The sequence below is a fragment of the Myiozetetes cayanensis genome, unplaced genomic scaffold (assembly GCF_022539395.1).
Source record: "Myiozetetes cayanensis isolate MyiCay16 unplaced genomic scaffold, myiCay2020 scf1, whole genome shotgun sequence".
Classification (NCBI taxonomy): domain Eukaryota; kingdom Metazoa; phylum Chordata; class Aves; order Passeriformes; family Tyrannidae; genus Myiozetetes; species Myiozetetes cayanensis.
The window spans coordinates 109559734-109586891 of NW_026086604.1; the positions used below are offsets into that span (position 1 = coordinate 109559734).

The 27158-nt window shown below is 38.7% G+C and overlaps 1 protein-coding gene across 1 annotated transcript; it reads left to right on the top strand.

Moving 5' to 3' along the window:
- DYNC1LI1 (dynein cytoplasmic 1 light intermediate chain 1) lies at positions 1–26326 on the top strand. Its single transcript, XM_050326512.1, has 13 exons — positions 1–207; positions 508–581; positions 11618–11734; positions 13214–13444; positions 16717–16886; positions 18047–18140; positions 19745–19880; positions 20004–20115; positions 21531–21590; positions 21717–21761; positions 22675–22795; positions 22961–23119; positions 25383–26326. The coding sequence occupies exons 1-13, from the start codon at positions 38–40 to the stop codon at positions 25493–25495; spliced, it is 1602 nt and encodes a 533-aa protein (XP_050182469.1). The 5' UTR covers positions 1–37; the 3' UTR covers positions 25496–26326.
- The last annotated feature ends 832 nt before the right edge of the window (positions 26327–27158 follow it).

Genomic DNA, 27158 nt, shown 5'->3' on the forward strand with positions numbered 1-27158 from the left:
GGTGGGGCCGGGCAGGGAGGAGGAGGCAGCAGCGAAGATGGCGGCGGCGGTGGGGAGAGCCGGCTCCTTCGGCTCCTCCGCTTCTTCCGGGCTCGCCTCGGTTGCCGGCTTTCCTTCGGCTTCGTCCGCCGCCTCTGCGGCCACGACCAACAACAACAACGCGGAGCTGCGGGCGGGGGCCGATGAGGACGATGGGCAGAACCTCTGGTGAGCGCCCTCCCGCCCCGCCCCGCGACCGCGGACCCGGGCGCGCTGGGCGCCGCCGCCCTCAGCGGCTCCGTGCCCTGCGGGCGGCGAGGGAAGGGGGGCTGGATAATCCTCCCCTCCCGCTGGCGCTCAGTCCCGCTCGGTCACTGAGCTGGGGGGGGCGGGGGGCACCTCCCCTTGGCAGTGGCAACTCCTGCCCTGCCCCCCGCGCGTTATCCACCCCTCCCTGGGAGATGGCGAGGGTGGGGACCGGGAGGAAGCGGGAGCCCCGTCCTAAGCGGTGTCGTCTCTCCACGGCAGGTCCTGCATCCTCAGCGAGGTGTCCACGCGCTCCCGCTCTAAGCTGCCTTCGGGGAAGAACGTCCTCCTGCTGGGTGAGGAAAGCATCCTGATTCCTCTCCCATCCCCGGCGCACACAGGCTGAGAAAAGCATCCCGATCCCTCTCCTATCCGCGCCGCACGCAGGCTCCTGAGCCCTCTCTGGAGCTTCCCTTGTTTAGCGCCCCAAGGGGAGGGGGGATTTGGTGGGTGGCAAGGTGCTGTCTTAACCCTCTCGCTTCTTCCTTTGCATGACTTGGCTTCATTTTGGATATGCAATATCCAGAGATGCTTTAGATACGCCCCTCATCGTAGGTACCCCGCCATAATACCCTCGCTGTCCATCCCCCACCCTGATTCCTTAGGTTTAGATGGCTTAGATGGGGAGCTTTTATTGTTTTTTTTCCCCACGAGTGCTGGTTTCGGGGGGCGTGCGGGCCCTGAAACCTCCCCCGCTCGAGCCAGCGGTGCTGCTTTGCCGGTCCTGGTGGTGTGTCATGCGGACACAAAAACTGCTTCCGTGGCCCCGGCGGTGTCAGTGACGGTGCTGCCGTGGGCCGGAGGGCGGGGAGGCCGTATGGGCGTGGGCTGTGCCGGCTCTGCCCTGCCCACTCGCACCCGGCGTGGCAGCGGCAGCATCGGCGAGCGGCGCGGCGGCATCGCCGGCTGCTGCCCGCTTATCTCCACCCAGTGCCTTAGTCCAACCTGGCCGGGGCGAGGAGTTAGGGAAGGGGACTTTGATAAGGCAATAATGAGAGACCCAGCTGCCATTCACTGTTGAGAGAAAGAAGAAAAATGATACGTCAAAATTAAAAATGTTGGGGCGGGGGAGAAGAAATGGATGCTCCCAGCATCATATTCATGTGTGTATGAATATATTATTGCTGTTATTATTAGTGGGATGGTTTTTTGGGTTTTGTTGCTTTGTTGTTGGTTTTCTTTCCTGAAAGACTATTAAATACTATTACCGGTAGACAACATAAGGAATCCAATTTATAACTAGCTGGTTCTTCCACTCCTTTGCCAACCTCCCTGTCCCCTGAAAGAACTCTGTGTTACTATTTGGAAACACGGTTAAAACTCAGTAAGATTTTCATGCAGACTCTATGCACACTATAATTCTGCACAGTCTTGTGGTTTATAGTCTTTTGAGGTTTTTCAAGTTAAGGGTTTTTTTCCCCTCCCTAATCCTAAAGCAATCACTGTGATCCTTTTCTTCCTGTTTTGATAAGCTGAGTGGTGACTTAAAACTGACTGAGAAGACTGTGCAGGGACTACAGGATGGTCTAGTGAAGCTATTACAAGACTCACTCCCCTTTAATTTGTTTCTTTTTATGTTATGTAATTAAGATACTGAGATTGGAAGTTCTAGTAGTAGTAAAGAAAGGAAAGATTTCATAATGATTCAAAGCTTTTCATGTGATACTTTGAACCTAAAACGGATGATTGTCCTTGTTGAAGTTGAAAGATTCTTCTTCAAGCTGCGATCCTTGTCAGGAAGATTACACTGTTTTTTCTCTCTTCGTAGTCAGGTAATCCTTAGTACTCAATGACTGGAGACTGCTTCCTTCAGAGCTAGAGAAGGCACCATAGAATGTTTCCAAAAGCTCATTTATTTGTGATATTCAAAATGTCTTTTTTACCATTTATGTAGAGTTTATAGAATGACTTAATGTAATACTTTTTTTTTTCTATTTTCGACGTGCATTTTTTAAAAGATGTGCAAGTTTGTAGAAGAAATTCTGATTCCTGTTTAGAAATTGTGTTTTCTAGGAGGCCTTGGTCCAAAGGGTCAGGGTGGGGGGGGAAGCTTGTCATGTATTTAGGTAAAAGAACATCAGATCTGAGGACCAGCCAGTGAGGACCACGGCCATGTTCTTTGTGAGAGTACCTGTAATTCACTTGCAAGTCATGATGCTGTGCCTGAAGCACACTGGCAGAGAAAAAGGAGAGAACTTAAATGTTCTGTATTGGGCAGATTCAGTGTGTGAAGTTCTGTCTATTTGGGTTCTTGAGCTGTGTGTTTGCAATTTTTCTGTTATCTCACATTTCCTCTGTGTTCAAGCTTTGTTCCATTGGAAAGTTTTTTACTCACTTATTATTAATACAGATCGCTTCTTGCCTGATTATGTTCTTGCCCTGATTGTTTTCAGTTTCATTATGCTTTCAGTAGTTTTAAGCAGAAGTTGTAAAGCTGACCAAAGTCTTGATGCTTTTCATGCATTTTGTGGCGGACAAATATTTGCTGTATAAACAGTCATATTGGTCAAAACTTACCAGCTGAAACATGATACATAGTAGCAAATTAGTGCTTATTTTCATTACAATCTGCATTTAAAAAGAATTCCCTAAGCTTCCAACATCCTGCTCCCCCACCCCGAAAAGCCAACCGGAAAAACCCACCATGTAGTGTTCTTTTGTTTGCTAGGACAGGTTTTCTAATTTGCCTATAGCATTTATATTTTTAAACAGTGCATACATTTGTATGCCTAGTTGTTCTGGGAACCTGGCATGCTAATTCTGCTGTTTCAGTATTTGTTTTTAGCTATGTTAACATCTAATTTGTAAGAACCTGGAAAGCAGTTTGACATATCACAGCAATAACTAAAGGAAACTGGAATACTAAATGTTAATCTCTAGATATGGCACATAGTTTCATGAAGTGAAGGTTAACATATAATATTGATAATCCCTTGCTCAGTATCAGCCAAATATTAATTAACTCACAGTTTTACTCCTCCAAAATTGTTTCACTTGCAGACAGTTTTTCAATAACTTTTTCTGTGAAGACTTTACACTCTGATTGGCACCACATGTAGCTTGAAAGCATTTTTCTCTTCTTGTATGAACAAATAATGAAAACACAAGCTTTCATAAACTTTATGTAAGTCACTTATGCTCTCATTCCTAGGCAGTTCTGTCATAGTGACCATAGCTACCTCATTTAGCAAACTATACCAGCAGAAAATATAAGATGTCCCTGCCTTTGTAAGGAAATTGGCTGCTTTCTTTGGCATTTTTAGCTACTTTTTTCAGATAACCGAAAGAGCGTTTTTGTTGTTCTTGCTTCTTTTCTTTTTTTTTTCCTCCTGGACTGTCTCTTCTGCTCCCTTGTGTAATAAAGGTAGTTGGTTGCAGGAGATGCTTTTCGTTGAGTGTGATGAGAAGGCTGATGCTTATAACTGGGAGCTCTCTTGTTCGTTCCCTTTCTGATATATTTTAACCAGCAAGTGGAGTAGAGGGAGTAGCTGACAAGTCACCATTGCAGATCACAGATGGAATCCATAGTGCTATAAAATTTGTGGAGACTTGGATTCAGAGACCCGAACCAATCATTTATCCAATAAACTACAGCATGCATTCGAGCAGTAATGTTCCAAGTCATTGCAGGATGCACCAGAGAACAGGCTTACAGCTGGGCAAGTGAATGGAGTAGTTGTTTTCTGTCTGGCTTTGTATTTCATACATTCCTCTGTCTCTGGGGCACAGTATATTCCTTGCCTGCAGTTCTAGCCATTTCAAACCATCCAGTGACACGTGTACACCTGACTCTGCGTCTTGTATTGCACACTTATGCTTCTACTAACATTTTGGTTTTCTTTATAGAGTCATATATATATATATAGAGAGAGAGATTTATAGAATTTTTTTTTTAGAATTTATAGAATCACTAGCATTTTGGTTTTCTTTATGCATTTTACTCCACTTGATGATAAAGGCTTTGATTTTAGTGGGCACTGAGTGTTCAGCTGGTTTGTGTCCACATTTTCTCTTTACCCCAGACATCTGACTTCTCAGGACCAGGCCTGTTTGAATCTTTGAGCTCTTTCTTTTAGCGGACCCGTAAAATATAGTGAACTTCTGAAGTTCTAATACAGCAAACTGTCATGAGAGTATGTAAAATATTCTTACTTAAATTTATACTCAATGCTAAAAAAATTAGTTTTCCATTTTATTTTTTCCTATTCAAACACCTGAGATTTTCGTTGTGATCAGTTCATCAGTATAACTGATGGGCTTGTTCATAACTGTCCATGTTGTTAATCTCAAACGTTTCTTATTTCCATAGTATTGCAGAAGTTGAGTCAGAGAGCTTGTTTTCCTTCTCTTATTGCAACTTCTTCACCTTCTGCTGGCAATGAAAGCCTTCCAAATGTAGTCAAGGTTTGTGTCAGTCAGCAGTTATACTCCTAAAGTGTCAATTATTTTGATGGGGCACTGACCTAGATAAAATTCTAGTTGCTTGTTTTGTAGCTAGATTTTTTTAGAATTAAGTAGTACTTCTTCGTAATGTCCTTCCAGCAATTGTGCTTCTGTTTTTCCAGGCAGGTTAGTGGCAGCAGTACCAATAAAGGTCTCCCTTGGATAGTAAGATGGGATTATTCTATTTTAGCAGTGAACCTGGGTAAAATACACTAGATGACTTCCTGCTACGTTAAAGGAGAAGGCTTGTTTTAGAGGTGGATGCTGTTCATATTCACTGTGGAATTCTCTGCAACATTTGGCTTTCTGACTGTGGGTCTCTCCAAGCATAAGTAACACTGTTTCTGCTGTGCGTGTTTCCACAGTCAGGCCCTGGGTTCTTGTGGTGCAGGACTTGGCAAAAGACGTGTTGGAAAAGCTGTCTACAATCTGCTCTCTATCATGTTGAAATGCAGAAGTGCAATTAAGGTGCTCCTCAGGGAAGTTATGTAATTTTTTGATGCCACAAAGATACCAAAAAAAAAATCATATGTGAGGAGAAAGACTTGACCTGGCAGTGCAAAACAAACTTGGAGGAGGAGAAACTTTTTATCCAATAAGTAAATGATAATTTAGTGGCAAGTTATGTGAAGGCTTAATATGACTTATTTATTGTGAACTTCCATGTTGCTATGAGGGATTGAGAGAAGGATTTCATCATCTCATAGTTTATTTTGTTCTTTGGTTCTTTGAAAGCAAACTAAATTTGGCTTTCCCTAATTATTTTGGTCTTGTTCTGCAAAAGGCATTCTTCAATTAGTACAGAATGTATGAACAAGCCTCTTTCACTGATATGCAGCTGTAGAAAAAGCAGTTATTAGCTTGTGAGAAGTACTTTATCTTGAAAATAGCTGTAGTACCCACGTGATTGGTTCTAGTAGGAAGAAGACGGTTACGTCTCTACACCACTGTATCAGGATTCAGTCATTCCACATGGTGTAGAGTAGTGATTGCTCTGGTATTCTGGGATGGCATCTTGGGCCTGTTCAATAACTCATGTTTAGACTTGATGGCTTTGTTCTATCATATTTAAGCAAAGTGGATGTTTTTCTATTAATAAAAATATTCAATATTTTATGTTACAGGTATTAAATGTTCTAAATCATTCTACCCAGAAGGTGTCTTTTGCATTGTAAGAAGTGTGAAGCTAATTCACAAAAATATGCTTAGGGGTGTGGGATGTGCAGAAGGTGTTAATTAGGACCATTTCTAGTTTTGTTTGGCCTTGAGCATGTTTTTTTGGTTGTTGGTTTGTTTTGTGGTTTTCTTTTTTGTTTTTTTGGTTTTTTTTGAGATGAGTTGTATAATTCTCATATCAAGCTGAATTCAAATTGATTGGTTTGAATGCAAACAAACCAACTCCCATCGAGGCACCAGTAGGATTATAATGGCCAGTCTTCGCGAGCGAAGATCCGGGGAAGGTCTTTCCACCTTCCAGCCTGCGCATTGGATTTTTTAGGTGAGACACAGTGTGCGCGGAACTGAGCCCACCCTTTAATCCTAAGGTTCATCTGCCGGGGCCAAGCGAGCTTGGACGGTGGCAGCGAGGTCCTCAGGACGTAGATGGGTTGCCTTTTTAAGGGCTAACGAGCTCCATCTGCCCGGGAGTGTCCCTGACCGGGAATCGAACCCGGGCCTCGGCGGTGACAGCACTGCACCCTTACCACTAGACCACCAGGGGCTCCTAGTAGGATTATAGATTACAAAAAATTAAGTGCATCCAGGGTTTTTCCAAGAGCTGTTGAAAAAAAAATAATCAAAACCCTAGATCAAAGAGGGACAGACCATCAATACTGGTGACACAAAAGAAATGTTCACTTTATGCTCCTTTGCTGTAACATATTTTAGTCTCAGTAGGAAAACAACTGAAATAAAAAGTCAAAACTCATATCTGTCCTGGAGATAACACACTGATTGCTCTTTCATGTACAGACTTCTGTGAGAAGTAAGAAATGTCTTGTTTTACAACAAGTGAAAATCTACTTCTATTTTAATTTTCTAAAAGGAAAAAAGAAATGTGGAAATAGCAGAAGTAGTAAATATTTTGAATATTTTAATATGTTTACTGGGAAGTTTGAAGAAGTTCTGTACTAGAACCTCTAATGTGATAGCTTATGGCTGAACAGTTTGTGTAGCAGTACGTAGGTAAGTGCCTGCTTGCCTGCACTGGCAGAAGGCAGTTAATTCACCTCATTGCCCATCCTTCCTGTCTGGGGGGGGACCATTCTGCTAAATTCTGTATTGTAGAAGAACATTTAGTGAAACTTGATTTTCTGCTCAGTAAACATGCATTTTGCCTGGAGTAGTGAGCACGGAGGAGGCTGGAAAGGGTTTGTATTACTACAGTTTCGTATATGTTTGAGGGCAGCAACAAGGATGTTGTCAAACTGTTTTGTGGACAGAGTAGTACCTTGGACAGAGGAGCTTCTACAACCCCGAACTCTGAGGGAAGTAGAAGTGTGGGCATAAAAACGCAACAGCTTTCATTTAGTTGAGTATAAGACTTCCCATTTTGTTAACAAGATGGTGAAATACAATGCGTAAGCAGATTGGGTTGGCTTTGTTTCAGCTGCTTCCTATCCTGACTTTTCTGCAAAATTAAATCCGTTGACTTGCTTTTACTTGTGCTCAGCTTTGCTGCATAGCATTGCTTGGTAGAAGCATCACTTCTGTTTCCTCACTGTAATATTAGTGTGTGAGTCCAGTTTGATGTAATGGGGCATTTTAGTTCTTTGGTATTTACTCTGCAAAAGGAAGACCTTTTGTGTTGTTCGCAAAATTTACCTGATTTTTATCCTACCTTGAAATTCCTTATTGAAAATTGTGTCAGAAATGTTTTGCTCAGTGAGTTTGTGTAGGGAAGTAAATCATTAATTTAATAATCCCACAGTTAGAAATAAAGAAGCTAGAGGATTTTCTATCTTAGAATCTTGAAAGGAAGTGGAGGATGATGATAACTCTTTTTGAGGGTACATAAGGCTCTGTTTTATGTATTCCTTCAGTAGCACTTTAAAAAAAACCCTTCTGCTTCATGATGTTAGTATGTGTTGATGTTTAAGCCTAGGGAATATATTTTTGTCTGAAACTAAACAGCATTATTTTTTAGATATTTTAGAGATATCCAGAGACAACAAACAAGGATAAACATGCTTAAATGTGTTAAAGTTTGTAATATCAAATGCCATATAGTATATGTGTATATATGTGTTCTTCTTGGGTTTTTTTTCAAAGCATATATACTTTTATATATGTCCCTGGTAGGATTTAAAGCTAATTGCATTATTATGCTGCACATTATCCATCAAACCTTGAATGGCTAACAGACTTTAATTTCCTTACAAATATTTCTCCCTCCTTAGGGAGGGAACCTTCTGTGCACACTAAAGACATTACAGTAAAATTTTTGAGTTTTGAGAAGTCTTAAGAGTTAGCATTTCATGAACTTAGAAGTAATTTGATAATTGGATCTCTGGTAACTACTTAGGAGTTTTAGATAAGCACTGGTTTAGGATTGATTTGTATTTTGATATTCTTGCTGAAGAGTAGCTGCAAAGCAAAATCCTACTGCTGCTCTTTACTAGCCTAACTTGGTATATTCAAAGTGTGGTGACTGTTCAAGTGTTTTATATTGAAGTCTCAGATTGGAAAAAAGTAACAACAATGCAAATACATTTGGAGTGTCCACAGTGTTAAAAGGTATATTCAACATATTAAATGTAGGGAAAGTAGAGGCAGGTGAAACCTCAAGTCTTAGCATGTTGGGTTAGATTAGTGTGGGAGTTGGACTTGATGACTTTAGAGGTCCTTTCTAACCCAAACTATTCAATTATGATTCTCTTGGCCAAGACAGTTATCTTTTCCTCACTTTTTATGATCAATTGTTTGGGCAAAAAGGAAGAAGTCCTTATGTCATTTACAATGGTTCTGGTTTTACCTTCTGACAGCTTTTTCAGTAATGCTGAAAAGGTTTGGGCTCTAATTTGGCTTAAATACATCAAGAACTTTGGATCTCCTATGGAACTGAGCACGTTTGGCTAGGCAGCTGTCTTGTACCCTTGCAAGTGGGTCATCCGGTTTGTAAACTTGTTAGTTTATGCATTGCTAACTTGTTTTGGACCACTTGTCAGTGTTGCTTCTAACGTTTTTCTCCACAGATCTTCTGGTTTCTCTTACATCCTCTGCAAGCTGTACTATTCTCTTCCTTTACCTGAGTAAATAATGAAAGTAGTACCAATCCCTTCAAACTTCACTAATGCATCATTCCGGCTTTCTAGCACTGCTCTCTGCATGCAGTGACTTGTACAAATACCGTTATGTGTGTCAGTGATCCACCTACCTGACCTCGGGGTTCTGAAATGGGTGGATATTTGCTAATGAGAAGGGAGTAGACAGTCCTCTTCATGGAACAGATTAAATTTAGGTAATTCTGTGATGGAATACTGAAATGACTCTGCTGTGTGTGCATACATGTCCAGAGGTATGAACTTTACATCGACTCAACTTGTCTTACACTGTACTGATAAAATGTCTTCCAGTCTAGGGGAGGAAGTAATTTTAAGAATATTGAACTCCAGTTTACATTAGGCATTTGGAAATATGAGGCTGGAGAGAAAATGACCTATCACAGAGCTGTGATAAGTATGAGGCTTGGGGGATGTATATTTTGAGTTTCCCTATATTGTTTAGCATGAGCACTTTCAAACAATAGTTGCATAGCTATTAGCATCTGTATAAGCATGTTTTAGACTGCTTAAGTGTGTCTTTTGTCAGGTGTAGAACTTTAAAAAACACCTGCAGTTATGCAGACTTGTTGCAGCTGCTTTTGCCACAAACTGGCAGATATGCTTTGCAGAAGGCATTAAACTTTCCCAGTGCAAGCAAGCTGAAATCTTTATTGCCACCTGTGTGAAACAAACAAGAGAACTTAGCTGGGAGTCAGCTGTTCTGAGAAACTAAGAATAGTGTTAAGTGCAACCCCTCATTAAAAGGAATAATTTTGGTTTGTCTTACCTGCTGAGCCTTTTGCTGGCACAAATTAATTGAAGCTGCCTGTTCAAAAAGGTAAAATAGCACAATGAATCATACAGAAGTTGAAGTAGCTTCATAACATGTCAGAGTAGCAGCTAATAAACTCTTTCCAGTTGTTTTTAGATGACAATTTTAAGAAGCTTGGATAAGTACTTGGTGAGGGCAGAGGAGGAATTGTAATTCATCTCTGGTGATGAAGGTTAAACTCTTCACTTCTTCGTCAGAATTTTCATTTTATAGAATGTTTTTACAAGAAGGGGAAAAGCTTGATGTTTGAACAGAAAATAGCGGTGCTTTTCAATAGTTATTTAAAACTATTTAATTATAGCTGTGATTGTATGTCATGATATATATAATATGGTTAAGAAACTCACAAATGAACTCTCAATTATGAAAAGTTAAATTGATACAATTTAATTGTCCACTTAACTTGTCTAAACTAGACTTTAAACTTCAGTTCTGGTCTTATTTTTCTCTCTTTTTTCTATTTTTAAAAATTATTTTATTTTAAATAGCCTTTTCATTCAATTGAGTAAAATCCCCTGGACTCTCTAAAGTCAGCAGTCTTAAGTTTTCTAGACTGTTAGTGAAATATGAAAATAAAGCATACCTCTAAATTGAAGACTTCATGTGGTAACCTTAGGCAAATTCAAAATAAGTCTATCGAAGTATAATTCTTCTGCTCTTCCCAGTGTTTTTTTCTATAGTGTTTTTAATGTAGCCATGGCGTTGTCTATAAGGTCATGGTCAGTTCCCCCTAAAGGGAAATAACATCATTATGTTTAGCAGTGAAAATTACTGCCCTTGAACTTTCCTCTTTGTTATGTGGTTGAAAGCAAGTGTTTATACTTGTTTATACTCTCCCTGTACAGGAGACACTTGGGAAAAAAATGTTGTGTTTGACATAAAACTCATAAGGTGCCTCTTAGGGACCTGGGATTAATCCTAATTTTGTAGCCTGTGAGTGAGTTTCAAGAATTTTCTAATATCTAATTGTTACATACTCATCATACTGCAAATTAGAGTGGCAAACCTCTGCTTTGTGTCCAAATTCAGCTTAATTATTCCTTCAAACTGGAAAAACTGCATGTGAAGTTTTCCAGCTCTGGGACATGTGACCAGAAATAAGGTTTTTCAAGAAGAGTCTCTCGTAGTAGTTGAGATGTTTACACTATGCATGTCCTCTAAGGTTCACTGAGCTCCTTTTGGAGGGAAGCGAATAGGAGTGAATGGATCTGGATTGCAGGCTTGTTCCTCTATGCTACCCAAATACACACAGGTGTAGTGTAAGGCAGTGTGGCTTATTGTTTGTCATTTCTTCTTCAGGTTTCTTGAGACCTGTAACAGAGAAAATATTCAAAGACCCCAACCCATAAAAGCTAAGGAAACAGATTTGCCTGACTCAGCCTGGTGTTGTGTGCTGTTTGATATGAGGGAGTTCTAAATCATGTTCTTCTGACTGTAAGAGGAGCTTAGAAACTACTTTAGAAAAACTTTGCTACTGCTTTGGCTGTAGTTGAAAGACTGAAATTGGCTGAGGTGTTTAACTGCTCCTTAACAGAGCCTTTTAAAGATGGGTGTAAGAGCCTATTTCAGACAGGATAGTTAGTGGTGTAATTGCATTTATTAATAACTAGAAATAAGATTTGAAGCTGAGACATGCACTTAGGACAGATGGGTGAGTTGGGCAAAATCTGCTGTATTTCAAAACTTCAGTGAGGTCAGTCACCCTGTTAGGATATGGTTTCCTTATTGCCCCAGGTGGGTTTTAATATGTAACAGTGATTAAAGATTGAGTGCTATCTTACTTCTGTCTCTGCAGGTGAAGATGGAGCAGGTAAAACTAGCTTAATAGGAAAAATTCAAGGAATAGAGGAATACAAAAAAGGAAGAGGAATGGAATACTTGTATTTAAATGTGCATGATGAAGACCGAGATGGTAAGTTTGTATTTGTGATATATCCAAGTAAAACATAGTGCTAATATAGTGGGATGATTTTCTTTCTTTATCATTTGAAGGAGTCCAGGTTAGGCCAGAAGGGATTTGTATCGTGAGGAAGTTTGTCGGTGTAATTCCCTTAGTAGATACCATGAATGACCACTTAAGTGGCAGAGGAGGAGAAAAACTTGCCAAAAGAGAAGGCTGAAAAGAAAACACCAGAGAAGCAGACTTAACTGCAACATTCTGAATGGATGTACATTCCTCAGGCCTAGAGGAAAAGATGCACAGGCTCCTATCTTCCATTTCAATTACTATAGCAAGTAGTTACCATGAACCTGCCGAGAAACCTTTGTCTTGGTGGCATGGAATCTGCAGGATTACTGCCATGGATTGGTGGGTGGGAAAATGTGCACAATGCTAAGGGAGATGTAAAAAACAAACAACAAGAAAACCCAAAAGTTTGGGTGAAGGCATGGCTAGAAAGTAAAAACTATGTTTAAGATCCTGTTCAAGATCCAATTACCTGGAGTTACAGGGTGTGAATAAGGACATACTGGAAGCTTTAGGGAAAAATGGGAATTCTTGTCAATACTATAAGAACAAATATGTGTAGAAGAAGAAGAACCAGAAGAAGTTGGCCTCTTTTTTTTTTTTTGGGGGGGTGGATATGAAACCATCTACTTTCCTGACTTTCATACCTGGCTATTGATCTCAAAGGTGACTTGAAACTAGGGTTAAGAGTATTGGGAATTTGATCTAAATCAAACTTCTGTAACAAGTGATAAAATCTTACCTGAAGGCAAAATGTAATTCTGTTAAGTCCTTAATTTTGAATCAACAGCTCCTCATTAACTGCAGAAGTGTCTGTGAAATTTGGAGTATGGTGGCTTTTTGGGGGATGAGGGAGGAAGAAAGCAGTGGGATGTTCTGTATGTATGGTGATTGCATTTTCACAAATTGGAAGAATAACTTCAAGTCCATCTCAATCATTAAAAACTTGCAGTTATTCAGTTTTTTGAATGGCCAAGGTACATTCTGTAGCTTAAGAGTTATGTAGGCATATCACGTTGGAGTTTTGAAGGGGAGATGGCAGCCCTTGAGAGCTGAGCAGACCGAGGGCTGAAAAGGGATGACTGAGTTCACCCAGTTCTGCTCTTCTAAGCTGCATCTTGAAGAAAACCTTTTCCCTCTCTAAAAAGGTGAAGAACTATTTTTGAAATGTTGAATGCTATCTCTCCCTTTCACATGATGTATTTAAGATCTTCGGTTATCAGCCATTAAACATCAGGGTTTGGAAGAGGAGGAGCTTGTCTCCACAAGCTGCAGTTTGTGATGTTATATATGTTCAATTGACTGATAAAAATATGTCATCTACTTTCTTCCTTGTATTTTACATGTATGAAGAAGATTTAATAGCCATTTTGTAGTGGTGTGTTTCAAGTAAATCTCATAAAATGTTTTTCCTTTTTTTTGTAGACCAAACAAGGTGTAATGTATGGATTTTGGATGGTGACCTGTATCACAAAGGTCTTCTTAAATTTGCAATGGAGGCGAGCTCTCTAAAGGACACTCTAATTATGTTGGTAGTAGACATGTCTAGACCTTGGACTGCACTGGATTCCTTACAAAAATGGGCAAGTGTTGTAAGAGAACATATTGACAAGTTAAAAATTCCTCCTGAAGAAATGAAAGAAATGGAGCAAAAGTGTGAGTATTCTGCAAATACGTAGGAATCCATTTAAATATGCTTAATGCTTTCTGCACCATGTAATCTCTCCACTGCAGTCTTTTTCATTCTTTGGAAATGTTACTTAAAATTAGGAGTTATCAAGCCAGTCGAGCTTCAGATAAGTCTCAGGTAGCTATATGAACAATACTAGTACTTCTTTCTAACAGAATAACAATTTAGGGGGGAAAAGCTTTCAGAATGAACACAGCTGAAATGACAATCTTGCATTTGACATATTTTTCTAGATGAGATTCTCCAAGGAAAAAAAATCCTTAGCTTTCAGTTTTTCAATTTATTAATTTATTTAAAAGATAGGTCACTACATTCGCTTCATAATGGTTCCTGTAATTACTCAGAGAATCTGGAACTTATTCTGTGCCTGCCAAAAGTGTTAATGTTGAGAGAGTTCATGACAACATGGCTATGCCTGGGCCCTTTCTACTTGAAGTTTTTTATCATAGTTGTTATTGACATTAACACAGCTGTATGTTTATTTTGGCATGGATAGGATATAGCTCTGTCAGTGTCTTTTTAGTTTTAAATGTGCAAAACACAAAAATATGTCAGGATTCCTTAAACTATCTGCCTGAACTTGCTAACGTTATGGCTCCATATTACACAAGTGTGTTTCCCTTGGGGTAATAAAATAGGAGTCCCATTCATCTCCTGGTGAATTACTACAAGGAAAAGCATTTGAGAAAGCTGTGTGTTAAGATCAAATAGGATGATTAAACTCTTAAGTCTGAAGTCACTCTGTAACTGGTATGTTCTTAAACATCTGAGTGCCAGATATGCTGAATAGCTGTTTTAGAAATGCAGGTAGTAGCTGTGCTGTGATAAACTGTAAGGCGATGGTTGTAGATACTTTGGAATGGGGAGGAAAGGGGAGGGTTGGTTGTTTTGTTCATCCTTTTAACAGAGAAACTCTTTTAAGGGAAGTATCCTTGAGAATCATATCTTCCTCAAAAAGAATTTTTTTAGGAGATAGGAACTGAGCTCATTCGGATGTGGGTTTTGTTTTGGTTTTTGGGAGTGAAGTGTGTGTATGTGTATTAAACATCCTAACACACAGTTTGAGGATAGGATTTTGCTGGATGAAAGTAGTAAGGATGCAATATCTCTGCTACCAAAAATGTGTAGCTGGTAGTTTTGCTTCCTTACTGACTGAGTGAACAGAAAAGCAAAACTCTGCAAAATCCAGAAACTGTAAGCCATGAGGCAAGTCAAGAAAAAAAATGCTACTCATTTAGTTTTTTCTGTTGTTTTGTTCTTTTATCATCTGGTCTAATTCTTACAGATACTGATAGTCTGCACACTGGGTATAACAGAAGCCCTGGACACAATCCAGATGTGACTGGAAGCTGTTTTTGTTTTGATCCTCTTGTGATGTGGCTTCATGGGTTGCTAGGCAGGCAGGAGCTTGACACTGCCAAAAGGAGCAGGGAGGAGTCTTGCCTGCCTGACTTTTGGCTACATGATCCTACTTTATTCTTGTGTCAGGCTCAGTGCTCCTGAGAGCTGGTTTAACTTGCTAACAAGGCTGAAATCTGCTGAGGGTTTGTGTGTGTAGTTTTCTGGAGGTATGCTGCTGTGTTTGTCTTCCCATTCTAGCAGCTTAGCTTCTCTCAAAGGCAGACCCTGGGAAGACTAGAACTCACATGGAAAGATATTAGGGGATATGTAGCAGCTGTGTGGGAAGGGTTGCAATAGCCCTCTCTCTTTTTACTGAATTAATCTGTGACTAATGAAATTGTGTCTCTAAAGGCTCAAGACCTGAGATTGTATTTCACAGTCTTTGAGGTGTGATACACTAAATCAATCCTCCTTTTTACTGTTTTCTGTACTTATATAAAGATTAGTATGTTATGATCATACAGTGAGAATTTTAGGAATTCACTGGAGGACTGGTATTACCACTGGAGTAGTGAGATTTTTATTTTATGTAATTATCCCAGAACAGACAGGATACTGTGCAGAAAAGACATTTAGTGACTGGCATGTCTTGGTGAGGACTCTGGGTTTAAAACACATTCAGTTGATTTGGGAGGCTCTCAGACCAGACTGAAGTAGCAGCAGTCCCTGAATAAGAGCCCAAGTTGACTGTTCAAGGAGAGATTATAATCAGTGCACGTGCTTTTTGTTATGATGAACTCAGCTGCATAAAAATTGAATAATATTGACCTAATATACTTTTTTCTCTAGGGTGTTGAGGTAAGTCTTGCTCTGTTAATTCCACAAATGCTTTTCTAGGTATTAATTTGAAGGGCTTTAGTCAGTCTAGTGAAGGTAGCAGTGGGTTAGCATAAATCAGGACAAAGAAGTGAGAATTTACAGGGGTAGGTAAACTGCCCCTCTGTGCGTGATGCAGCTGAACTGCCTTGCTGCCTGACTTCTTTTGCTGAATGAGGATGGAATAGTAATCAGTGGTTTGGTTTGGTAGAACCCTGTGTCTGCTGCGTGAAACAGGACGTGATGTGAAAGATACAGACATTTTATGCCTAAGATTGCCTCCCTGACTGTGGGAATAGTAAGTGGCTGTGTAATGAGAGGCTTGGGTGTGTGCAGTGGAACATGACCAGACAGTTGCGACAAGAATGAGAAAATAGAAACTTACATTCTGACTTACCCTCCCTGCTAAAATTTAAAGTAATATCTGATCTATTTTAAAAAGCATACCAAATATTTAATATGCCATTAACTAATTATAAAGCTAGTTAATAAATAGTGTTTGTGTGTTCTGTTCTTTTTCGGTTATTACTACTGTAGATTCGCTGTTTAAAGAGCGAAGAATGGACAAAGGGTTTGTAGATAAAACCTGGTATATGGTAGCAGCTAAGCAGTATGTGTAAGGCTTAATTCTGTTTATTCTGACAAACTGTTCCATTAATTTTGCCAAGAAGAATGGAAGGAAACGTATGTCCTTCCGGAAACAGGTGAAACAGTAGTCATTAATAGCACCTGCCTATTGGTTCCACGGCGATAAGATAAACATGATTTCATGTTGTCCTTATGGACAGTTTTATCAAATCATGTTCTTCTGGGTGCCAGTCCAGCAGATCTCAGACTTGCTAGTTCTCTCCTGCACTGCACAGAGCAAACAACTAGTCAGCACTAGGTGCGTGCTCCATTTTTTTAGCATAAAGATGCAGAGGTACTATGCAGTCAGCAGTGCTAGAGATCAATGGCAGTGGAAATCATTGTTGAAATAATGAAGGAGCTGATGTTTTAATATAACTTTTTTTACTTTCAGTGGTAAGAGACTTCCAGGAATATATAGAACCAGGCGAGGATTTTCCAGCTTCTCCACAGAGAAGAAATACTTCATTACAGGAAGACAAAGATGACAGTGTGATTTTACCCCTGGGTGCAGATACACTAACATGTAACTTAGGCATTCCAGTAGTAGTAGTTTGTACAAAGGTTTGTTTCATGTTTTAGGTTTTTTGCATATTTAATTTAAGCAACTCTGTCAGTTGTGGAATTGGGGAGGGAAGCATGTGGTTAAGTTATTCTGAATAGCTTGTTGAAAAATTCTTTGTTTAATGTTGAAGATTGGTTATTTTCTGGAACCTCTCGTTGCATGTTATTTTGGAATTATCTTTTCCTTTAGTTCTACTAATTATCTTTTCCTAAAGTTCTACTATGAGGTTTTCAAGTAGATCAAAACCCTCAGATCTGGTTTTGCTCACAGAAGTGAGCTAGTCAATAAGCAACTTGATTTCCACAGTCCTCCTTAGTCTGAACATAGTGTTTTGATAAGTTTTTTTTTAATATTTCTTTTTTTCTGAAGATGAACATATTTGAGAGTTACAGTTAGTAAAGTGCTGCTCTATTAACTTCCCTCAGTTCTTAGGGTGTTTGTGATCTGTTTTCATGTCTGTTAATTATGTAACCATATTCTTCATCTAAAGAAAACAATGGCGTGGTTCTCCTGTGGCTGTTTCTGTTGTTTTTTCTCCCCCTGACTCTTCGGTTCTCACTGGCAGTAAGCATCCTGCATCTGCAGCTTCTGCCAGCCCACAGTGAAGGCATAAACCTTCTGATGCATGTGCTGTTCATTCACTGGAAGTCTGACCCTCTCATTTGAGCAGCACCTTCTTTCTCACCAGCTCTGTTATTCTTCTCCCCACACCTTGTTTTCTCTTTCTGCTTCCACATTCCTTGCTTTTGCCTCCCTTTGCAAAGGGCTAGTTAGTAACTGGATTAAAAACACTATCTTATAGTACTACAGCGTGTGAAAAAAACTTTGGGTAAAAAATGATGATGTCATTTAGTGGGTAAGTTTTCAACAGAGACTTTGAGTTATTGCAATGGATTGGGGAGGGGGAGTGAATGAAAAATACCAATCACTTTAACTCCCTAGTTAATTCTGACCACAGTTTATGTACATCAAGTTATATATTATTAAAAACAAGAACATTTAATTATGCTTCTAAAATATCTTAGCAGGTTTTTGTTTTCCTCTGCACTACCCCTCCCCACTCCATCTCCCTTTCCCCTTGTAAACTGGATGTGTAGCAGCACTGCTATTTCAGAAGGTGCCTGGAAGTGGTATATTAATTTTGTGTTTATTTTGACAGTGTGATGCCATCAGTGTTCTGGAAAAAGAGCATGACTACAGAGATGAACACTTCGACTTCATTCAGTCACATATCAGACGGTTTTGCTTACAATGTATCCTTTAACACATCACGTATATGATTATGACTCAATTAAATCTTCATATTAATTATGACAAACTTAAAAGAGTCTCTTCATCTGTACCAAAGTAGGATGCAACTCCTTTACTGTAGCTGGCAGTCTGCTTCAGCTGCACCTACAGCCAGTGTTGAATTAAACCTTTCAGTTTTATTACAGATCTGCAGGAGTCTCTAGAACGTCCCCTTACCATGAACTTCTTTACTTGCCTCCATTTCCACGTTTAGAAGTCAGTTCACAAAACAGCACGTTTTAACTGACGAGCTCCCTAAAATAAAAAGATAATTCATTTAAGTATGATATTGCTCCAGATGTACATAAGGCATGTTATTTTCCCAAATATGCAGTCTCCTCTGTGTTCTGTAATTTCACAGGATGAGGTTCTGAGGGAAGGAAAGAAGTGTGTGAATTGCTGTGGTCAAGGTCCACAGACAATGCACAGAAGCTGTTGCTGTGCTTTTATTACTTTTAAATTTCATATTTTTAAAGAAGTGTAGAAACAGAAATAATAAAGAGAAATACTGTTTAGTGTTGTTTAGTCAGCTAGACATGCTGAGATCTAGATTTTAGATGCCAGTAATATGTCTACATTGTGTCGTCCTTTGTGCTGTGGTAAAGGGAAGTTCAAATGCTATTGGAGAGACAGCAGAGACAGGAGAGACAGATGGAAAAATTAGTCCAAGAACCAGAGACCTCAGTTGAAATGGTGCTTCCTTCAAATGGCTTGCAAGACCTAATTTTTGAAAATGAGATTATGGGTAATTGTAATAACTCTAGTGGGTGGAAGAAAAATGCAAAATATGGTAGGGATTAGCCTCATGAGTGTATATGCCATGTACAACTTGAAATTCTGTTCTAAACTTCACTGAATGGGAATCAGACCCCCATTGTGTAACTTCCTTGTAGAATCTGAATTGCAAGCATGTAGAAATAAATTAGGTTGGTATTTTTATAATCTTAAAGTAAAAATTGCTCTTTTATTAATCCTGTGCTAAGATGTGTTAATTTGATACTGAGCCATGCCAGAATACTAAGCACTCTTTTGGTCTTTTAGTAACTTGTATACAGTACAACTCGTTTGCCTTCATTTCATTCAAAAGAGACCACTGTATAATGTAAGAACTTGCTCCCCTAATTAAAAAACCCAAGTGGGAAAGGGGAAGATCGTTGGCATTTTTGAAGCTACTAATGTTAATATTGCCGTGACTGCGTTGCAGGGTGGGATAATGATAAGGTATAAGGATATGGCATGAAAATTTCACTAAAAATTTCACTAAAAGCAGAAGACTGTTTTAAAGGCATCGTAGTGAGACCATTGTGGGCTTTGAAAGTGAGAAGAGCCCGTACTTAACTTAAAAATCCGTAGCCGAATTGGCCTAAAACAAATGCAGACAGAAAGAAGTATTTAAATTACTTCAAGCTTATTTCAAAAATTAAGTGTTGGAAGTTGGTTGACCTACTTGTTTTTGTATTTCTGCTCTAAATCCTACAAAGTAGATGACCCTTTTTCATAGTTTACGGGTTACTTTAGTGTCTCTTACTAGCCACTAAACGAAGTTTTCTTTAACAAGTTTATTCAGATGGGGCAGCACTTATTTACACTTCAGTAAAAGAAAACAAAAACATTGACTTAGTGTATAAATATATAGTCCAGAAGTTGTATGGATTTCCTTTCAATATTCCAGCTGTTGTTGTGGAAAAGGATGCAGTATTTATGTAAGTTACTGGCATTATTATGTGTCCATGACTACAAAATGTATCTGTGCAATACTGTAAGGCAGCATACCTGAATAGCCTGGAGTAACAATAGAATTTTAAGCCAAATAATCCTTTCTCTAGTCCTGCAGGTTGGGATAATGACAAGAAGATAGGAATATTGCACGAGAATTTTCAGACACTAAAAGCAGACGACAGTTTTGAAGATATCATAACAAAACCACCAGTCAGAAAGGTAAATTGATATGTTTTGGCATTCAACTTCTTTGCTGTTTATTTGCCTGTCAGTTTTCTGACTGTTTCTCTTTCACTGAGACTGTGCTTCCAGCTTATAGTAAGTGTGGTAAACCCTGTGGGGGGTTTTCTTGTTTTGTTCTTAAAGTTCTTCAGTTATCAAAAAAAAATCATTATGTATTTTATAGCTTTTCTTGAGCTTGCACCTTTTCTGCCACTATTACATTGTTCAAGACTACAAATATATTGTTTTGCTTTTAATATGTATTTGGTATTGAAAAGCTTGAATGTCATTTGCCTGTTTGTCAGATTGAGTTACTGTTTTTTAAGAACATTCCATTTTGTTCTGTGTCGCTTATAACTTTGTAATGCCGTCTGTTTCTATTGCAGTATTTAAAATCAGAAAGCCTGAGACAGTGTAAAATTGAAAATAAACATGTGAAAACAGGTTCTCCAATATGTTCAGTATGTTTTCTCTCTCATACTATTTAACAAAAGGCTATGACAGAACTACCTGTAAACATAAATGAGGTTCTTGAGCAAAATGCCAGCAACAGTGGACCCTATGCATACAGAAGTTATTGTAGGCAAATATTTCTATGGCTTTTTTTCTGACATAACTAGGATTTTTGTGACTGATCGTATTTCCAAGTGGGAATTATTTTAGCTGAGAAAACTAATGCTATGTCATTTCTGCAATCTTTAGGGAAAAGGTCAAGGCATATGTGTTAAACAGGTGTCCAAGGAAAGTAAAACTGACAATATTTCCTTTTGCCTACTCGTAAACTTCAGGCCTGGATTGTAAACTTTGATATTGATATTTGCCATGCTTATTTGGGCAAACTTTTTGATGAGCTTGTTTGGAAGGAAGAGTGCTTGCAATTTGATGCATAGGACTGGGATCTGTGTCCAGGGAGATGTCTGTGTCCACTTAATATACCAGTCTAGCACAACGCAAGTGAAGGGTCATGTTTGCCATAATTACCTATAAAGTAATTCTAAAGGGAGGCCTCAATAGATTAACGGAGACATGAGAATGATGCAGAGTCTGTGCATCCATGAATGTTTTTTACTCATCTTCAGAGCCCTGAATGTGCCCTGCTACAATTTACCTCATTCCTCTTTTATTGAACACTTTAATGAACTTTTTAATGGGTCTTTCTACGAATCCGTCTAGAGATTTATGCCTGCCAGGTCAAAGGAGTTAATGATACCTCTATTTCACTTATAATTAACTTAGTTTAAATGGAATCATGAGGCAGCAGTCTTAAATATGGAAAATGTGATATGCAGTCATCATAGTATTTTATACATGTACTTCATTATTGAATGCTTTGGTCATATTCACCAGGAGATATAAAAGGAAATACCTTTCCTTCTCTCAGTCAAAATTATGTTCATGTTTTTGTATTGCAGTTTGTTCATGAAAAAGAAATCGTAGCAGAAGATGACCAAGTGTTTCTTATGAAGCAGCAGGTAACTTTCTGTCTGTGAAACAAGATGCCAGCGTTTCATTTAACAACATTCCCAATACAGATTTTGGGTTGTGTTCTTAGTCACTGTAATATCTAACACTTCATGTGTATGTTTGTTTTTTTGCAGTCACAGTTGGCGAAACAACCACCTACTGCTGCAGGAAGGCCAGTGGTTAGTAATAAAAATTTTAAATATCATCAGGTGAAAATTATTCATATATTTAGGGGGTTGCTTTTAACTGCACTATCAAATATTCTTTGATCTAATTGTCTTAAACCACATAATATTTCATGTCTCATCGTATAGTGCCCTAAAATTCTGACACTTCACGACAACTTGTATTGACAGCAAGGGCTAAATGACGTGGCTTTCCTTTCCATATGTTAAAAGGCATCTAAGCAGTTAGTTTACTCTCCTTTATGTCTCAAGAATGTGCCAAGGAGCAAATTATGTTTGCTGAATTGCCTTGGTGAGTTTCATATCCTAAATTTGGCACCATCATTCTAGGAATATTAAGATTGGCATAAAATTAAGGACAAGTGAAAACTATCATCTACATTTAAAATACAAATAAAATAACTGAAAGGCAACACAAGTTTAAATGGGGAGCCTGTGATCTTACAAAGGTAGCTTTACCTCTTTAGATGAACTAGAAATATGATTTACTATCTTGAAGTAATGAATAATGCTCTTTCTCCTGGGCTGCATTTAGTCCTTTCTGGAGCGTTGGTGCTGCGTGTTGTCTTTTTGTGAAATTTGGTGTAGCTCCTGAGTGATCTAATCAGTGCAGTTTTCATTAGGGTGCTGAATAACAGATGGATTTTCAAGTTTCTCATTGGGGTAAAATGAAAAGTTTCACTAGTGCTTTAGTTGCAGTAAAATTAGCAGTTTTAGGAATGTTATATGAACATGAAAAAACACACAATCAGCAAAATCTAATCCTGTGTCATTTCGGTTATGTGAGGTACTACATTTAAAAGAAAAGCTCAGGAGCTGTGAGAAATAACAAAACACTTCATTTCATAAATGCTTACATTTTGCTTTTTGGTTGTTTTTGTTTGTTTGTTTGTTTGTTTTTTAATAGGATGCCTCTCCAAGAGTTCCTGGTGGATCTCCTAGGACACCAAATAGATCTGTAACATCAAACGTTGCCAGTGTTACACCTATCCCTACTGGGTCAAAGAAAATTGATCCCAATATGAAAGGTACCTTTTCTTAAGAGGGTACAAATACATCTGGGGAAGTAAAATAGCTGCTTTGCCTGCTTTCTTTAATATGCTTATTTAGATTGATGAACACACTGAATCAGTATTTACTTAAAAAATCTGAGTTGGTTTTGTGTTGTGTTTTTTTTCCCTTTTTCTTTGTAGCTGGAGCTACATCTGAAGGAGTCCTGGCTAACTTCTTCAACAGTCTCCTGAGCAAGAAAACTGGTTCTCCTGGTGGCCCTGGTGGTGTTGGTGGCAGTCCAGGAGGAGGTGGCACTGGAGGTGCTGGCAGCAACTTAGCACCATCAGCAAAAAAGTCAGGTATGATTAATGACAAAAGATCTACTCAATCCAAATTAAGTGGTGGATCATTCCTGTTAGTATAGTTTATCAGAAGTATGAACACTTCTATATTTAACTGAATGCTTTATATATGTGTGTGTGTATATATAAAAATGCTTTATATATATGCTTTTATGTTTGTATGGCTTTTTGCTTCTGTTTTCACAGCAGTTTAGCATTGCCTTTTTATGGCTCTCAGAAGAGCAAAGAAACTTTTTTTTTTCATGTAGCTTTTTAAGCATAAATTGTGTCTACAGGAGTTCTTAGTTTTTTCTCTTGTTCCCACCATCCCAGTAAAATGGCTTATGCTATAAGCCACTTGTAATATTATTCAGGTAGATGGGGACTAAATTTCAAGTTGATTTTTTTAACAATACTGTCAGTGTTAAAATAGCTTTAAATTTTTGTCTTCTACTGTTCTTCTAGCTCTGATGCGATGAATGCTTTGATTGAGTTTGGTGACAGCCTGTAAAATAATTACATACTTTATTTTAACATTACATGATGTGATTAACAATTAGTATGTTGCCTAAATTATTAATCTAGAAATGTTTAATAGTGACTGTGCTAAAGCTAGATACAGGACTACTCTGGTGCTTCTTGCTATTCCAATTTAAAATGTTTCTGTGTTACTTGAGAATATACATACACAGGCACCTTCCCTCCCTGCTCCCACAGAGGTTAGTAATGCAGCTCTTAGGGGAGAATGCTTGTGTTTCATTGATACCTGACATTAGTGTTTACTTTTATGCAGTAAAAGAGAAGAAAACATTTCCCACAAACATTTTGCGTAGATTGACCCTGTTTGGGTTTTTTTCCTACATGTGTGCACTTCCCTTTTTTAAATGCAAAGCTTGGCTGGCAAAGCGAAGTTTGAGTACTTCCTAATCTGCTGTAGGTGAAGTCAGCAGTGCCAGTTTGAACAGCATGTGGAGATTATTCAAACAAATGCAGCTGATGCAATATGAGGTGCAGAGAGCACCCACTAAAGAATCCTGTGAGGAGTGGCTGGGCAGTAGGTTTGGGTGATCAGGCAAACGGAGATAGGCGCTCCAGAAAAGTGTTGTGTCCGGGGCCACGGCAGAAACTTCAAGAACAAAATTGAAATATTAAGGAGCAAAACTGTTCTCAGAAATTTCCTAATATGCAACAAAATTAGAGTTAGGGTGTAGCCAGTTTAATGTTGCACAGGTCTATGCTTTTAAGCAATTACCATAAATACAACGTATACATTTGGCTTAGATGTGGCCTCTTCACCTTCCTCAGTATTTGCTGTCTTGTATTTAGTGATATCTGTGGCACTCTCTTCAAATCTGAAACTTGGCTGTTAAAAGAGCAGTTTGGGATTTGACAATTACTTTCACTCAGCAGTTGTGGGAAATTTCTCTGCTTAATAATTGGAATATAAGCTGCTTTGATTCTGATACAGCATTAGCTTTTGTTAAATGATTTGAAGAGCAGCATAGTATATCTGGCTAAAATTACCTTTGCGGGTAATTCTGTTAATTTGCATCCTGAGAAAGGGTGCTGGGACACTGCTAAAAAAACTACATCTGTATCAGAACATTCCCTTACAGCCCAAGATAACTATGGACACTTGTCATGGCATTAGACTCTAATATTCTGTTTTCCCATATTGTCTCCTCCATTCTTGTGATACAACATAGCAGGATAGAAACCTAGAGTGGGAAGTAAAAGTGGGGGGAAAATTGTGTATTTTAAGCTTGAATTAGGTCTGAGAGTGACTGCACAAATGTTTGTGCCATTCCAAGATAGGGAGGAGGCACGTGGGTGAGGAGAGAAAGGGATTTGCCATCTGCAGGTCTGTGCACCTATCAGCAGTGGTGTCATGTTTATGCTGACAAAGTACGCAGAACTGGCTTTACTGGGCTTGGTGGAAGCCCTGATTTACATTCAGAATTATTTAAAATACCTATACAGAAAATTGCATAGAAGTAGTCACAACTGCTAGCCTTAATAAACTTTTTTTGTATTTTGTACTTTAACTCTTCTTATACTGGCAATATATAACTATGGAAGTTCCTTTGAGAAATAGGGAATATTAAAGGATGTGACTTTCTCTCTACTGTTTCCTTTCTGTTTCTTTTGGGTTTTGGCCTTGTGCCTTTACTCTGCACCCAAAGCATGTGGTAACAATTTTTAGGATTCTTCTGATTTGAGAATTAAAGATACTATATGACTTCCATAAACATGACTTGAATATTACACATTTCTTTTGTAGGTCAGAAGCCAGTTTTAACAGATGTTCAGGCAGAACTGGACAGAATTTCACGAAAACCCGAAATGGTCTCTCCTACATCATCTACATCTCCCACAGAAGGTGAAGCATCTTGAAGACACCAAATAAAACCAACTGTTCAGTTTTCTGGGATAATTCAAACTTGCCTCTGCCTCTTCCTTCAGTGACTGGAACTAAAGAACTGAAATCTCTTTCAGAACACAAACATTTGATGTCTGTCTTCCTTTCATATGTGTTGCCCAACTTTACAAAAGGGAGTTGTACAAATGGGAAACGGTTATCACATTGTGTAGGAGCACTGCTCACGGTGCAAGAATAGTAAATTAATTTTTTCTGGGTTTTGTTGAAAAGTCAGTGTAATTCTGTACAATTGCAAGTATGTCCACTTAAGTGATAGGGGTTGCTTAGAGCAGGAAAACTGATACACACCACAGGCACTTAATTTATATTGATTTCCCAATCTGTTAGCTAAGTTTAATGGTATCTTAAGTAGATTAACCTCTACACAAGAGATCTATTGCTAGTTTTTGAAAGAAAAAAAGTAATTGCACAAGTCTGTAACAACAACAAACTCCAGGCATACTTGAACACTTCATCGGGAGTATGGTTAAAAAAAATTTGTTTGATCTCCACTGAGATTTACACTGCATTCAAAAACCCATGCAAAAACTCCAGATATAAGACTAAATTAGTGGCCAGTTCTTTTGGATTTTTCTTCCTTGATTAATTTCAGACACTGAATAAAAGATGTATAAAGAAAAAGCAGAGGTTAAATGTACAGATTATCAGTATCCAGATTTGTCTATATATATATGGCTTGGCCTTAATGTCCCCGACTATGTTTCCCACACTACTTATGGTTTAAAAATTGGTCATCAAAACTGTAATCAGTTAATAAAGTATTCTCTGCATTCAAATTTAAATAACTTTCATTGAAGCCATGGTGTTCTTGTTTGTTTACAGTTAAATCTAAGGATGTGGTATAAAACATCTTAAAACATACATTTATATTTTTATATCTCAGTGAATAATATCACTGGCAGATATTTAAACTTCCTTAAAACATTGTTTCAGAAGGAAGGGGATAAGTCTGCACTGTTTGCTCCTAGAAGTAAAACTAACTTATCCTACTTGGGTGCTTTCTGCTGCAACGTGTTTTAAAACCTCACTAATTACACTAAGGATCCTGCTGATGACTTCAGTGTGTTGTCTAAGAAGTAGTTGACCAAGGTTGAGGCTTTATGTAAGCTTTCAGTACACAAATGTTGTGTCACTATTTTACTCTATGAAATTTGTAGTCACTTTCTACTTACAGCCTCAGAATAAGAAGTGTAAAAGGTATATGCTGATACAGTGATTGCCAATACACTTCTTTAATGAGTTCAGGTTTCTGTTTTGTTTTTTTTTTTAAATCCACAAATCTTACATTAATTTCCCTGATTATTTAGGTACCTCTTTATTTTGAACATGGTAGTACTCTTCTCCTCCGGTTCCTGCATTCTGTACTGGTTCTAGCAAATTCACAGAATCACAGGATGGGTCAGGTTGGAAAGGGACCACAGTGGGTCATCTGGTCCAACCTCCCTGCTCAGGCAGGGTCATCCTCGAACACATTGCACAGGATTGTATCCAGATGGTTTTTGAATATCTGGATATTCAAAAACAGTGAGGGAAACTCCACAACCTCTCTGGGCAGTCTGTTCCAGTGCATGGTCACGTGCACAGTAAAGAGTTTCTTCCCTCATATTCAGGTGGAAC